This window comes from Diutina rugosa (genome assembly GCF_008704595.1).
Source record: "Diutina rugosa strain CBS 613 chromosome Unknown scaffold48_size103108, whole genome shotgun sequence".
In the NCBI taxonomy this organism is placed as follows: Eukaryota; Fungi; Ascomycota; class Pichiomycetes; order Serinales; family Debaryomycetaceae; genus Diutina; species Diutina rugosa.
Window position 1 is genome coordinate 1 of NW_022995081.1, and position 13031 is coordinate 13031.

The 13031-nt window shown below is 51.5% G+C and overlaps 7 protein-coding genes across 7 annotated transcripts; 1 reads left to right on the top strand and 6 right to left on the bottom strand. All coding sequences in view use genetic code 12, as the record gives it.

Annotated features, from left to right (window-relative positions):
- Positions 1–1995: 1995 nt before the first annotated feature.
- On the bottom strand, positions 1996–3735 carry DIURU_000896 (uncharacterized protein; the record flags this gene model as incomplete). The annotated part of the gene is made up of 1 exon (XM_034159194.1): positions 1996–3735. The coding sequence occupies one exon, from the start codon at positions 3733–3735 to the stop codon at positions 1996–1998; it is 1740 nt and encodes a 579-aa protein (XP_034014249.1).
- Positions 3736–4466: 731 nt separating this feature from the next.
- Positions 4467–6272, bottom strand: DIURU_000897 (uncharacterized protein; the record flags this gene model as incomplete). The annotated part of the gene is made up of 1 exon (XM_034159195.1): positions 4467–6272. The coding sequence occupies one exon, from the start codon at positions 6270–6272 to the stop codon at positions 4467–4469; it is 1806 nt and encodes a 601-aa protein (XP_034014250.1).
- A 535-nt stretch (positions 6273–6807) lies between these two features.
- DFG5 (putative mannan endo-1,6-alpha-mannosidase) lies at positions 6808–8187 on the bottom strand (the record flags this gene model as incomplete). Its single annotated transcript, XM_034159196.1, has 1 exon — positions 6808–8187. One exon carries the CDS (start codon positions 8185–8187, stop codon positions 6808–6810), a length of 1380 nt encoding a protein of 459 aa, XP_034014251.1.
- A 549-nt stretch (positions 8188–8736) lies between these two features.
- Positions 8737–9657, bottom strand: DIURU_000899 (uncharacterized protein; the record flags this gene model as incomplete). Its single annotated transcript, XM_034159197.1, has 1 exon — positions 8737–9657. The coding sequence occupies one exon, from the start codon at positions 9655–9657 to the stop codon at positions 8737–8739; it is 921 nt and encodes a 306-aa protein (XP_034014252.1).
- A 112-nt stretch (positions 9658–9769) lies between these two features.
- Positions 9770–11599, bottom strand: DIURU_000900 (uncharacterized protein; the record flags this gene model as incomplete). The annotated part of the gene is made up of 1 exon (XM_034159200.1): positions 9770–11599. The coding sequence occupies one exon, from the start codon at positions 11597–11599 to the stop codon at positions 9770–9772; it is 1830 nt and encodes a 609-aa protein (XP_034014253.1).
- A 344-nt stretch (positions 11600–11943) lies between these two features.
- PHHB (4a-hydroxytetrahydrobiopterin dehydratase) lies at positions 11944–12258 on the top strand (the record flags this gene model as incomplete). Its single annotated transcript, XM_034159201.1, has 1 exon — positions 11944–12258. The coding sequence occupies one exon, from the start codon at positions 11944–11946 to the stop codon at positions 12256–12258; it is 315 nt and encodes a 104-aa protein (XP_034014254.1).
- A 116-nt stretch (positions 12259–12374) lies between these two features.
- Positions 12375–13013, bottom strand: TSR2 (Tsr2p; the record flags this gene model as incomplete). Its single annotated transcript, XM_034159202.1, has 1 exon — positions 12375–13013. One exon carries the CDS (start codon positions 13011–13013, stop codon positions 12375–12377), a length of 639 nt encoding a protein of 212 aa, XP_034014255.1.
- Between the last annotated feature and the right edge of the window lie 18 nt (positions 13014–13031).

Genomic DNA, 13031 nt, shown 5'->3' on the forward strand with positions numbered 1-13031 from the left:
CGCATGCACTCATATTTACATTTCTCACCGTAAAATGTACGCAAGATCCGATTAAATCTAAAAACGCCGATCAGATCTACTTCTTTCACCCACACGACCTTTTGGAGCTTGCACGCCAGATAAACACACGACCTCTGGGGCGCTATTGCGGTTTGCACGCTACGTCGTGGCCCTTATGAAATGGCAATCGCAAAGAGTACACCGCGCCACTACCACGAGTGGAATCGCTGTGCAACAGTGGCTCTACGGTCAACTGGACGTCCACTCTCCAACGAGCTTACAAACACGTGAGATTGTATTTTTACTTTCTGAGTTGTGACGGTTCTGGGGTCCAGTGTCTCCTACATGGTGGCTAGACCTCCACCCCGAAGAGGATTACTACAGAAGATCATCCCAATGGCTCTCTATCCCTAATTGCTACGTCCCACCAATTTTCCCTAACCAGGATTGAACCCCCCAGGCCTCATTACCCCGCCCCTTTGTTTGATTCCTCCCTATCGCGCTATTCCGTTCGCGTCGGTCTCGTCAAGCGCGTTTTTTCTTTCGCGTTCCATCGTCTAATTTTTTCTTTTTCCCTCGTCAAAACTTTTTTTTTTCCTATCTAAATATAGAAGCTTACTGATTGTTTATCACGCACAATGGTCATCCCCAGCGGTGGCTATGGCCAATGAAGACATATTGAGATTCACTTAGATACACCGTTCGTATACGGGGTTAGTGAATGCAGGACATTGGTTACGACGGAAATATCTCCACCAACACCAGTTTCACTTGCACGATTTGCAATTATGCTACCCCCACGTACTCAAAAGTGTTATGGGAGAGGGTCGCATCTATATGGAAGGCTCATGCGTGGGAATACCAGAGGGAGGACTTAATCCCACGCTTCAAGCATACGACTTTCACCCTAAAAGCTCATAAACCTTACCACAAAATGAGATTTCGCACCGTCCATACTTCTTTCTTAACGCTTCCAATAACAACAACAACGAGTCCACACAAAACGCTAACCGCAAATTGTCACAACCGATGGAGAACTGGTGTTGCTGAACTGATTCGTAGCCGTGTACATTACGTTTGTCATACATGGATACCGTAGTGGCGGGCAATGGCCATTCTCACGGGCAACTTAATAATGTCTTAGCCCGAATCGGGTCCATCCTAGTCTCGCATTATAGTTGTATCTCTCCGATATTTGATTATTGTCCTCTACTTTCACAATCCCACTCTATTACCAGTATCTACCGCTAATTGATCCCAGCAGCTCTAAGTCTGGTATTGTCCCTAGCCTTTAAAATTGAGTGGATGGGTCTAGCCGGACCCTGAGTCTTCACAAGCGAGTAGCTGGAAAAATCCCAGTCTGTTCTATTGTTGGTGACATTGAACTACGATATTATTTGTTGGGATATAGGTCCCTGACCTGTCTCCGATTGAGACGTGTTGTTGTTAACTGAGTCAGTCATTGTTATCTTATCTACACAATGCGGTCGACTATAACTAAGCTTCCTGAAATAGGGGTAAAGAGAAAGCTAGTTAAAGTGTCGAGTTGATTGAATGTAGTAAAAAGATATATATTTTTCTATAAACTGCGCGATGCTCGTATAGCTCATCGCGCTCTCGTGCAGTTTAGCCTCTCACTTGACCAGACGGCACACCGAAAATGGATGTGATTACCTAAACAACCGGTGGATCACACCAGTGGTCCGCCAACAGCACATTTCCTCATCGTAGTCATCGTGTTGTTTTTGTCCACGACGACCATTGCCATAATGAGATGAAGAGTGCTCTAGTTTGCGGAAGCTCGGCAGCGACGAAGAGAACACGTTTGAATTGAATGGAGTATCAGAATGATCACCTTCAATTTGCACTAAGGAAACCGCCTACATTAACCAATAGTTCTTAATATCCATTCACTTATTTAAGAGAAAATAGATGAATACTCAAATGGCATCAAAGTGTTTATCGATATACATATATTACAAGGACTCGTTCACCCTAAACGGCCCGGTTCTTTTTGCGGTAGGGACCACGAATGTTGGGTACCCGGCGATTACCCGACACCGGGTACTGCGACGGCTTCAGCGGCATTGCCCCGGGAAGCACCCCACCAAACTCCTCTGTGAGCACTGGCAAGTGGCGGGAAAACTTGACATCGAAGTCGCCGGGCAGGAGCTTGTACGCCTCGATGGCAAACGTCAATAACTTGGCGGTGCGATGGTACACGTTTTTCTCTTCGTCGCCAGGAGGAAGAATCAGCCGCGGATCACTGGCCCGGTACCGCTGGTTGCGCAACTTATTAAGCCGAAGAAGGTTGATCAGTATGAGCCTTTGAAGCGATGCCGCCAGCTTGGTGATGTCGTTGCGGTCGCGCTTCATCTCCTCGAGCTGAGTGATGCGGGCGGGGTCCCAGTTCACTAAAGCGGCCACGTCGATGGGAGCACCTGCTTCCACCGGTTCGGGCTTCCACCGCGCCATAACTTCGTCAGAAATCGGCTCGTCGTACTTCAGTGGCCATGGCGGCGGTGGCAGCGTCTCCTTGCTCTTTTCCTTGTCTTCGTCGGCGTCTTTCTCCTCCAGGGCCAGTTCTCCTTCTTTGGTGGCCTGCTTGATCTCTTGAATCCGCTTCCACCCCAAGTGCTGGAGCCAGATCCCCGCTTTGAAGCCGCCGGTGATAATGGCATCGCCCAGGTCGGTGACGGGGGCAAACAGACGGTACAGATCACCTGGTACGTCGACAAGCTTCAGCGTCGTCGTCCGTTCTGGGTGCTTACCGCGCTGGAGGATCGATAACGTCGTGCGCTTATTGCCGCCGTTGGCGTCTTGTTTTAAGGCAATCGCGTTCGGTAACGCCGTGGGCGGCTTAAGCGCCGTGCCCTTATACGTGAGCCACGAAGGGATGGGGATCGTGTACCACGTCGGGTGGAAGAAGTCGTTGAGGATGAGCGAGTTGCGCGCCTCCAGCGGGTTGGGGATCCGGTTCAGCCCGGGGGAGATGGCGTCCATGGTTTGCACGCCGCGAGCCCCGACCCGATTCAGGGCCACCACTTTGGAGATGGTGTAGTCGCCGCCGACCACGGTGGGCCGCGGGTCAAGCTGCGATTTGCCCAATAACGACAGGAATAACGGCTGTACCGTTTTGCGCGGGGGGGCCGACGGCTGGTACACAGGAGCATACGGGGACTGCAGGTCCGCCGGCTCTTCCTCGTGGATATAGGAGATGGTCTCGTTGTTGCCCTGGCGGTAGGCCAGGCTGATCAGGGTGAAGTCCTCCAAGAGCTGCGCCTGGAGCTCCAGCTGGTCGCCCTCGGACTCGACGGGGCCCATTTGCATGTGCAAGCGGGTCAACTCGCGTAGGAGGACCTCGACGCAGAAGCGGTAGTAGAAGTCGACGTCGAAGTACTCGTCCAGCCCCAACGGGTAGTGCAGGATGGTGCGGGCACACACCACGGTCAAGTCGTGGTAGATCTGGTACGGGGTGGTGTAGTAGTGTTCCTGGATCCGCTGCTGCATCGTGGTGGGGTTCTTCGCCTGGCTGGGCAACTTGTGGACCAGGGCCAAGAGGCGGCTCGCCTCGGGTTCGTGGAACCCCAGCGGGAGGGGCGTCGTCATCGCGCCGATGTCGTCGGCGTCGGTGAACACCGTGAAGATGTCGGGGATGACATCAGCAAACTCTGTTGTCAGTAGAGGCTCGCGGAGACCGGTGGCGCTGCTAAACTTACCGTTTTTCTGAGTCATCGTCCTCGTCCCTGGGTGCGGTTGCTGAATGTTTTTCGCGGTGCGAACACGACGCGGCGCATTAGCGTGACGACAGCGTCAGGGGAGATATGGACACGGCGAGGCGATGAAAGGAGATCATTGAACGTCTAAGGTGGACCAAAGTGATGGTGGGGACTCTCTTTCAAGGCTATCATCTATGGCTCTGTTTGTTTTGTTTCACGGAAGTTCGCTTGTATCAGACAAAGTGCGACCAGCTGTCCTTGGCAGCTAAGAGCTACAACCAGAATGTTTAAGGAAAACCGTGGATATACTTAGGAAGAAGTGGTCTTTGAAGTCGTTTTTGAGTCAATTAAGTAACTGATAACCCTAATTACCGATCGGGTTACGCCTAAGGATAATAGCGAGGATTGAGGAGGCAATCATCAGTTTCAAGTGGGAGACTTAAGTTGACGTCTTATCCACTACGTGTCCTTTCAATGATAAAACCTAGAACATTCGATTCTATTGACAGGAACTGGAAACAAGCCCACAATTTCGACACTCCCGACATCTCTTTAACGTTGAAGGTCTTTTGAATGACTCAACCACTTATTCCGTTCCATTAACGAATCAGAAACACCGTAGATCTGGAACTATAAGCACCCTCCTCTCAGTAGCATCAACACCACTTATTATGGATCGTTCCTAAATCGTATCACTTAGTCTAATGCGTCTATTCGTTAGGAGTCTATGACAGTGTAATCAATGCTCTAATCGTCGTCGTCGTCGTCAAACTCGTTGAGAAGCTCGGCGCAGATGATGATCTGGTCCCAATCGCTGCGGCCAATGTACCACAGCTGAATCAACCCGATAACCACCATCCCCAGCCCCACCCCGATCCAGAGTCCTTCAAGACCTATGTCGGTGGTTTTGCTGAGGATAAACGCAAGCGGCAACCCAAACATGTAGTACGCCATGAAGTTGACAATGCCGCCAATCTTCTGTGCCCCCTGTGCCCGGAGAATGCCACTCAGCACCAGGGCAATCAGGTCAAAAATCTCAAACATCGGCACTAGCGGGTATAAAAGCTGGACAATCAACGCGGCCACTTCAGGGTCACGGGTAAATAAATCAGCGATGCGGTGGCGGAAGGTAATGAGACCAATACAGTCGATAACCCCGACCACCACTGACGCTGCCATCGCCACTTTCGTCGCCATTTTGGCGGCGGCGGCGTTTTCAGCGCCAATGAAATTAGCCACACGGGTCAGCGCAGCAATGCCGGTGGCGAACGGCGCCATATACGTCACCAGGACAATCAGGGCCACTGCCAGTTGGGCGGCAAGCTCGGTGGTGCCGAACATCAGGGCGAATAACGTCATGATCTCGTAAGCCAAGTACTCCAGCTCGAGCATCACCACCCCGGGGATGGCAAGCCGCAAAATCACCCCCCATTCCTCAAAGAGCTGGTGCACCAGAGCGAGGCCAAACCAACACTCTTTACCGTCGACAAACTTCACGTAGAGCACCAACAAGATCAGCATGAGCCAGAAGTTGCCCACGGCGACGATGGGGGCGCCGATGTAGCCGAGGCCGTGGGTAGGGTTCCACACCAAGTACCACAGGGCTATGGCGTTTATGGGAGCACACACGAAGAGAATACCCGTACTGGCTTCAAAGATCCCCTGTGCTTGCAAAAACCGCTTACCGTTCTCAAAGAACACCACTGCGGGACCGGCGGCCACCATAATCCGTAAGAATTGACACGTAAGCTTGACCACTGCCTTGCTATCAATCACGTACTGAAACACGTAGTCGGAGTACCACCAGAATACTGCTACCGGCACAAAGATGCACCATCCAAGCACCGTCAGCCGCTGGACGCGTAGACTGACCAATTCGTACTGGCCCGCGCCATACGCTTGGGGACACAACGTATCCAAAGCTGTGGCCATCCCCTCAAAGATCCCGAACGATATCGTGGTGGTCATCGTCGCCAACAGCACCGCTGCCAACTCGTTTTTGCCCAATCGCCCCACCACAAGTAACGCCACAAGCAGGAACAAGTGTTCTAGCACGAACGTAATCACCAAGGGGGTAGCGTAGCGGGCTAGCGTGCGTATTTCGTGGCCCACAGTGGTGGGCTGGGTCAAATCCTCATGGGGGTCGTCCAACGCCAGCTGGCGAGAATACACTGAAAGCCGCCGCTCACAAGCGCCGTAGCCACGGTAGCGGTCGTCAGCAGCACTCTCAGCGTCCAGACGGTCGCCAAAACGGCGCTCGTGCTCCTCAACGAGCCACAGTTGGAACAGTTCCTGGTCACTATCGGCCACCAGCAATGTACTGGGTAATGACCTTGTTGTAGACACACTGGCGACACTAGCGGCATCGTCGTCGCCCGCTATGGTGCTCAGCTGCTCGATCAAACTGAGGAACAGCCGCTGGTCGCCGTCGCCGTAGCTGAAGAGCGGGTGGTGGGTCAGCGGCGGAATGAAGAGTCGTCGCCGTTTGAGCCCGCCTTGGAACCCCCCGACACTGGGGTTGGCCAACTGGTTGACCAATTGCAGTAACACCATGGCGTATTAGTGTATTAATGGCTTGGGTAACTCGATGGAGGGGTATATGGGTTGATAGCGTATGCTTGGTAAAGGCTCGAGGTCTCCCGGCGTGAGCGTGCGACCATGGGCGATGAGGAGACCACAAAATCAAATAGGAAGGAGTACAATAGGGGAAGTGGAACAGGTGTTTTTTTAAGTAGTAGAGGTCTAAGATTGATACTAGATATGATGGTGAATTACATCTCACGCGTGGTGTCTGGATTTGGTGAGCGTAGTGTAAGGCCTCAACGAGAACGGCGTCCCCATATAATTGAAGAAGAGTACTAATCAAGTGGATTTAATGACTCACTGACGCAGACTCTTCCGACAATATGCCTCTAGACTACAGACTAAAATTCCTGTTTAGAGGTTCAGGCTTTGATTGACCAACATTTAGTCTCACAATGATCACAAACATGGATGCTTAGCGACTACAAATAAACTACACTCTGCAAATCAAACATTTTATACCGTAAAACATATTTCAATCCATTCATCCAAAACAAGTGTTGGCCTAAATAAGCATCCAGATCGACGCCCCCAAGAGCACAAGCAACACGATCGCGGTGATGACACCGGCGCCGGCCTTGTCCTTGGTCTCGATCTTGATCGCGTTCTTGTTGGTGTAGTCAACGTCGTTCAACCCAGCATCGGGTTGCGACTGCGACAGACCACCACGGGCCGCGGTGTACGGCGGCGGCTTCTTGTTGACCAAGTTGGCAAGCGTCACTTCCAACGCCGACATCTGCTCACCCAAACCCCACATGTTATCCCAGGAGCCGATGGACCAGTCCATACCACAGGTGATGCCATCAGAACCACCAGAGCACGACTTGGCCGCCCCCACCGCCAGCTTCTCGATGTAGGGCATCACCGTATCGTAAAATTCAGGGATCAACGCCACCGTAAGCTGTAAGCCACGCAGCCACAATGATCTGAATGACCGTTGATCGTTATTGCACCGTTTCAGCGGGGCACACGTCGTCTCTTGCATAAACCCTTTCGAGTCGACGAAGTAGGTCATCCCGGCGTGCATGATCGAGTGGGCTCTGTCCTTCCACTTATCGTCACCAGTGAGGTTATACAAGTAGGCACAACCACTCATGAAAATCCCATAAGTGTACGACCATCTGAGCTTGGTGGTTTCGTTAATCGAGCAGTTGTTTTGGATTTTAGCCCCGTCGTAGATCTCACGGTCGTCAAAGTCATCGGTGATTCTCATAAAACCAACACCTTCCATCCAGTCCCAAACGCGTTCACAAGTATCGGTATAGTTCTTAGTAACGTTACTATCGGGACCCAAGTAACGAGCAAGACGGGCCCCCAAATGGAACAAACACCCGTTCAGAATCGAGTTCTTATAGTCGTAGCCGGAGTTCCAGGTGAAGATCTGCCATCTCAAACCCCCGTTACACGTTTCCGTGTCCCACCGAGCGTTCATGGTGTTGAAGATCGCCTGGACCATCGCCAACCACAGCCGTTCTTCCGGGTCGGTGAAGTTACGTTCGACAGCTTCCATGATCGCCAAACCCCACACACCCTGGTCATCGTTCCCCTCGGTCATCAGCTGGTTCAGCGGGATGTAGTCGTAGTTCTCGCCGCGCTGGTGCCACATCCCTTCGTAGATCCAGCTCTTAAGGGTTTCGTTGTTGGGGTCACACCACGTATAGTAGTCCAAAATCCCGCCAAATGCTTCCCCCGCCGACCACCAGTAGTAGCCGGTGAACATCCCGATCACCCCGCCGGGTTTGAAACCGTCGTAGTAGTTCCACTCCCCGTCTTGCATGAGCTTCGCTGCGGCACAGATCAGCTCCTCCAGCAGCACGTCGAGGTCGATACCCCACACAAGCGTCAGCCACGCGAACAACTGCGTCAAGAGCGTTATCAACAACATGAGGGTAGACGCCGGTCCGGTGGGTAGTTGGAAATGGAATTGTTAGTCGCACGCGAAATCTCGACCGGGGCTGTGTGCCGGCACTATATAAGTGTGTTCCGGCGCCGGCAGTGTCGGGAGTACTAGTCACCCTCAATCACCCCCTTCACCAGAGAAAGGCCAAGAACGGGGCTGAGTGGGGCTTGGCCGACACCGACACGACAGAGACTAACAGTGGAGAGAGACACTAAGGAGAGAGACTCCCTACCATCGATTTAACGGCGATTTTCTAAACTTGGAAGCCCCTTGTTTTTGTCCCGTTTGGTGACGCTGGCTAATTCTCACCCCCCGTTTGTGATTTTAAAAAGTTTACTTTTCTTTTTTTTCGCAGCAAAAGCACCAACCAGGTTTATTAATAGCAGCGATCACTATAGACGAAGTAGTGTCTGACGACGACATACCCATTAAGCTAAACATCTCTAGTATATATAGAAAGGAGATAAATGGAAAGGCTTGTTGCCTTCGAATACATGTTAGCCCAAAATAAGCTCATCTATGGTAGGTAGAAACTTATTCCTGGATGCCGAATAATGGGGGGATTTGGTCAAGGCCACCAATGACTATACGGTTATTCGCCACCACTAACATGTCGGGGTTGTCCTGTTCTCCCGTGGGGCTCATAAAGCACCCATCTTGCGCCACTTTAATATTATCTTTAGCCACAAAGAACTCCGAGGTGCGGTGTCTGTCCAACAACACCCCGTTCCAGCCAGATTTGACACTACCGACAAAATCAACTTCAAACGAGTCGCCGACGTGCCAGCAATTCTCCAAGAAGTCGTAGTTAAACAGCTTTCCGGCCCCGTACTTGGTCTTGGCCACATGCGTGAAAAAGCGACGGTCAGGCTTGGCCACGCCAAGCTCGTAGGAAATGAACACGTTGTCGCCAAAGTACTTCTCAAGCCCCAAATTGTGTAAAAGGGTGTACACGTTAGGGTCGGTGTTGCTTGAAAGCACTAGAGGTACACCGGCTTCGTGGAGAGCATCAAGACAGGGGATCACGTCGTCGTAAAGCTTATAGGCGTCGTCATTGAGAAAGTGTTGGATGAGAGCAGTGGAAAGCTCATCGGCTTTCTTCTCATCCTTAAGCTGGAACACTTGGTTGACCAATAACTTCCACCACGCGTCACTCAGCTTCAATTGGCCTTTACCGTAGATCGGGTACTGCTTCTGCAAATCAGAGTATGCCAGCTTGAATCGCAGTTCAATGGTAGCCGTATCCAAGTCCACTCCCAACGACGAAGCCACTTTCTGGTACTGCTCCGGTACCGGCGTCCGCGGGATCCAGAGGGTGCCGAACCCGTCGAACAGCACCACCGCCGGCTTCGCAAACCGGCTCAGCAGCTCCCTGATGATATGAGCGTTGGCTACCTCCAACGGATTGACGATAAGCAGCGATTGTGCCCGTTTAAACACAAGCGACCGCAACATAGTGTGGGGCTCTATTGGTTAATGGTAGCGCGCGGTTCGCACTTAATCGTCCGGGGAAATTTACTAGTAGTAGTAATTGGCGTTGGCGTGGGCCGTCTATTATACAAAGCAATTATGTAGTTGGGGCGAACTGAAAGTTCAGCGGACCTAGGCGGAAGCGGAAGTCGCTATCCTGGTGGTGGTCGGCGTTGCTATGCTGGTGTTGTTTGGCTTGGGTGACGTAGCGCACCCAAGGGAAGCAGGTATACCCCATTTCCTCTTCGTTGACCGTCAAATAGGTAATCTTTAACCCTGAATACGTCATCATATGGAGCGAGAATGTCATCGTGATGTGGCAGTGGTCGGTCTTCGCCCGACTCTGAACGAGCAAGTCCTTGGCGGCCGACGCCAGCGTCCCGTTCACCCCGTAGAACCGGTCGAGCCCGTCGTCGTCGGTCTCGACCTGTTCGCCGCGCTTGAACAATAGCCGCTCCACCTTGTCGCCGTTGAGCCCCTCCACCAGTTTCAAGGGAATTTCTGCCATCATCCTGATAGTTTTGCGCCCCGTCAAGTTGTCAAACTTCCAGATGATCTCCAGCGTGTCGAGCTTATACCCCACTTCGCCCATTTCCGCTTTATACTTAAGCTGATGGGCCAGGATCTGGTCGGCGTCAATGTCAAAGATGAAGGGGGATACGGGTATTTTGATGACAAGATCACGACAGTGGATGCGACGCCGGTAGTTGGACGTCAACACACACATGATCTGGAGCCGCTGACCCTCTGCTACCACGCGATAGGTGGGGTTAATCATAAACAACGGAAGCTTATGTGCCTGCTTTTGTTGTTCAATGTGGTAAGTCATGAGAACAAACTTATCGTCGGGAGGTACAAACGATACGAGGTCCTCGTTATAGATGGTGGCAAGCTCAGTACACTGATGGAACTGGACGTTACGTAAGGGTACTTTCTTCTTCTGTTTAGTCTTTGCATCAGGAGGATCACTGGGTTCGGGAGATAATAATTTTTCTTCTTCCTCTTCCTCTTCCTCTTCGTCATCATCATTCTTTATAAGGTTATCCTTTTGGGATAGTTCGCCTTTCTCAATACCTGATACGTGCTCCTCATTAAACCCAAGACGACACACCGGCATCCCCAGTAAATAGCACCGGCAATGGCACTTCCCTTCGATGTCATTACGCTTAATGCGATCGGACTCTAGGTCATAAAGGAACTCACAGTCCTCAACGATATCCACATAGATTTCGTTTTTCGGATAGAATACCCCCTTCGGACGCCAATTGATTGCCCCCGCGGTCGTTTTAAGAATAGCACTATTGATAATCCGGTGCTCCTCATTCAACACGTCGTCCTTCACTGCCAAGTTATGGGTACTCTTAATCTGTTTATGCTTGTGTTTCAGTTTCAGCAGTTTCAGGCGTTTATCATTTGATTCGTCGTCGTCACTCAGGTCGTCGTCACTCACCGAAATCTTATCCGTAGGCAGCTTAAGCTTCGGTAGATTGACTTCCACTTTGATATACTCTTTGAGCAAGTTATAGTCAGTAATCTGAACAATACCAAAGTCGAGACACTCGTCAAATAGCTCGTAGACAAGGTCAAAGTTGTCGATAATGGTATCTCGCATCAACAGCTGGGGGCCCAAATATCGCTGGAGGATCTGTTTGAAATGGCTGAGCACCACCACAAGCAGCATGGCATTCTCACAGGCGTTGGAAGTGGTCAAAACAAAGATCAAGTCGTCGTGGCGGTGCTGGATAAAGTGGCAGTCGTACACGGGGTCGTAGGTGAACGGGTGGCCCGTGTACACGTGTTCGAACCGCAGCATCAAGTGGAGCGGGTCTAGGACGTCGGCGTGGTACTGGCGGTGGATAAGCACCTCGGGATGGGGGTACTCCACCTCCAGCTCCGGCCAGTAGACAATATACACCCCCAGCACCATGGAGGCCTCGACGCGCACTCGCGCCCTAAGACCTCCGAGACAACACGTCAAGGAATGGCGGCCAAGGGGGATTCTAGAATTGATCGGGGGTCTCGTTTATTCAAAGAAAGGATGATACGAGAGTAGTGTTTATTTTGACAGTGCTATGATTTTCGAGACTATAGTGAACTCTTATAATCATTTATAGCATTTCATCTATCTCTGTTTTAAATCCGTCCTTGCTAAGTGTTTTATGCAATTAGTAGCTACTCAAGCAATTGCTGTTTCTGTAGAACTGAAACTTGTTTACTTAAAAATCTGAACTACCATTCCACTTCGGTTTTGCGTCTCACTTTATACTATCAATGCGACCATTGGCGACGGAGTTGGCGACGCGTCTTACCCAAGTTAACGCTGCTAAGCAAAGATGGCTGGTGGTGGAAAAACAGGGGAAACAGTACCTCTACGCCACATACAAGTTCAAGAGCTTCAAACGCACGTGGGACTTCCTCAATGGCGTCGCTACCTGCGCCCACACTCAACGCCATCACCCGGAGATATTCACCGTGTACAACCGCGTTGATCTTTGGCTCACCACTCACGACCAAGGCGATGTTGTCACTGAAAAGGACTTTGACCTCGCCGAAGGCGCCAACGATGTTATTAGCAAATTGCCATGAACACCTCCAATTTAGTGACGTACCCTGAGCCATCAAATGCGATTCAACTACTGTCTCCTTTTTCCTATTACTGTATTAATGTCTAATGTTTCTATTTACCAACTTTTACCTTCCGTTTACCGTCTCCCCTTGCGCTTAGGTTGCACCAATTCGAACCCGTCGTCGTCAACCACAGGCCCGTCGTCCACGTCCATCAGGTCCTCGTGGTGAGTGTGGAGGTGGCCCTGGTTATCATGTTGGTGGTGGTGGTCGTGGTCTTCTTCATCGTCGTCGCTGTCGTCGTCAGAGTCCGAAGGGTTGTTAGGATCCGCCTGAAGCTCAACCAAATGCTTCGCTCTGTACGCCTGCTTTTCCTGGTACGCCTGGTACAACGCATCGACGGTATCGTACTTCTCTTGAGCGCATTCCTGATAGAGCTTAAACACTAAAGCCCCAATCTCAAGGGCAGAGTCGTTATCGACTTCAGTGTCAAACTCGTCGGCCATGGCGTAAAGCAAAGTATCTTCAATGAGCTGGATGTCGACAATCTTGTTTTCGGTGAAAAGGTCAATCACCACCCCCGAGATCCAGTCCCGTTTGTCTGCCAGCTGGGGACCCCCCCAGTTATTGTCGACGGCGGTGGCCAACTCCTCCCACTTGTAGATGGCCATGCACACCCCGAGCTCGAACTTGCCCTGCTGGGCCTGGTCGCCAAACTGGAGCGTGCCTTCGGCCGCTTCCACGTACTCGTTGGGGTCGATCAGGGTCGGTTGCATTGCACCTCATCGCACCCG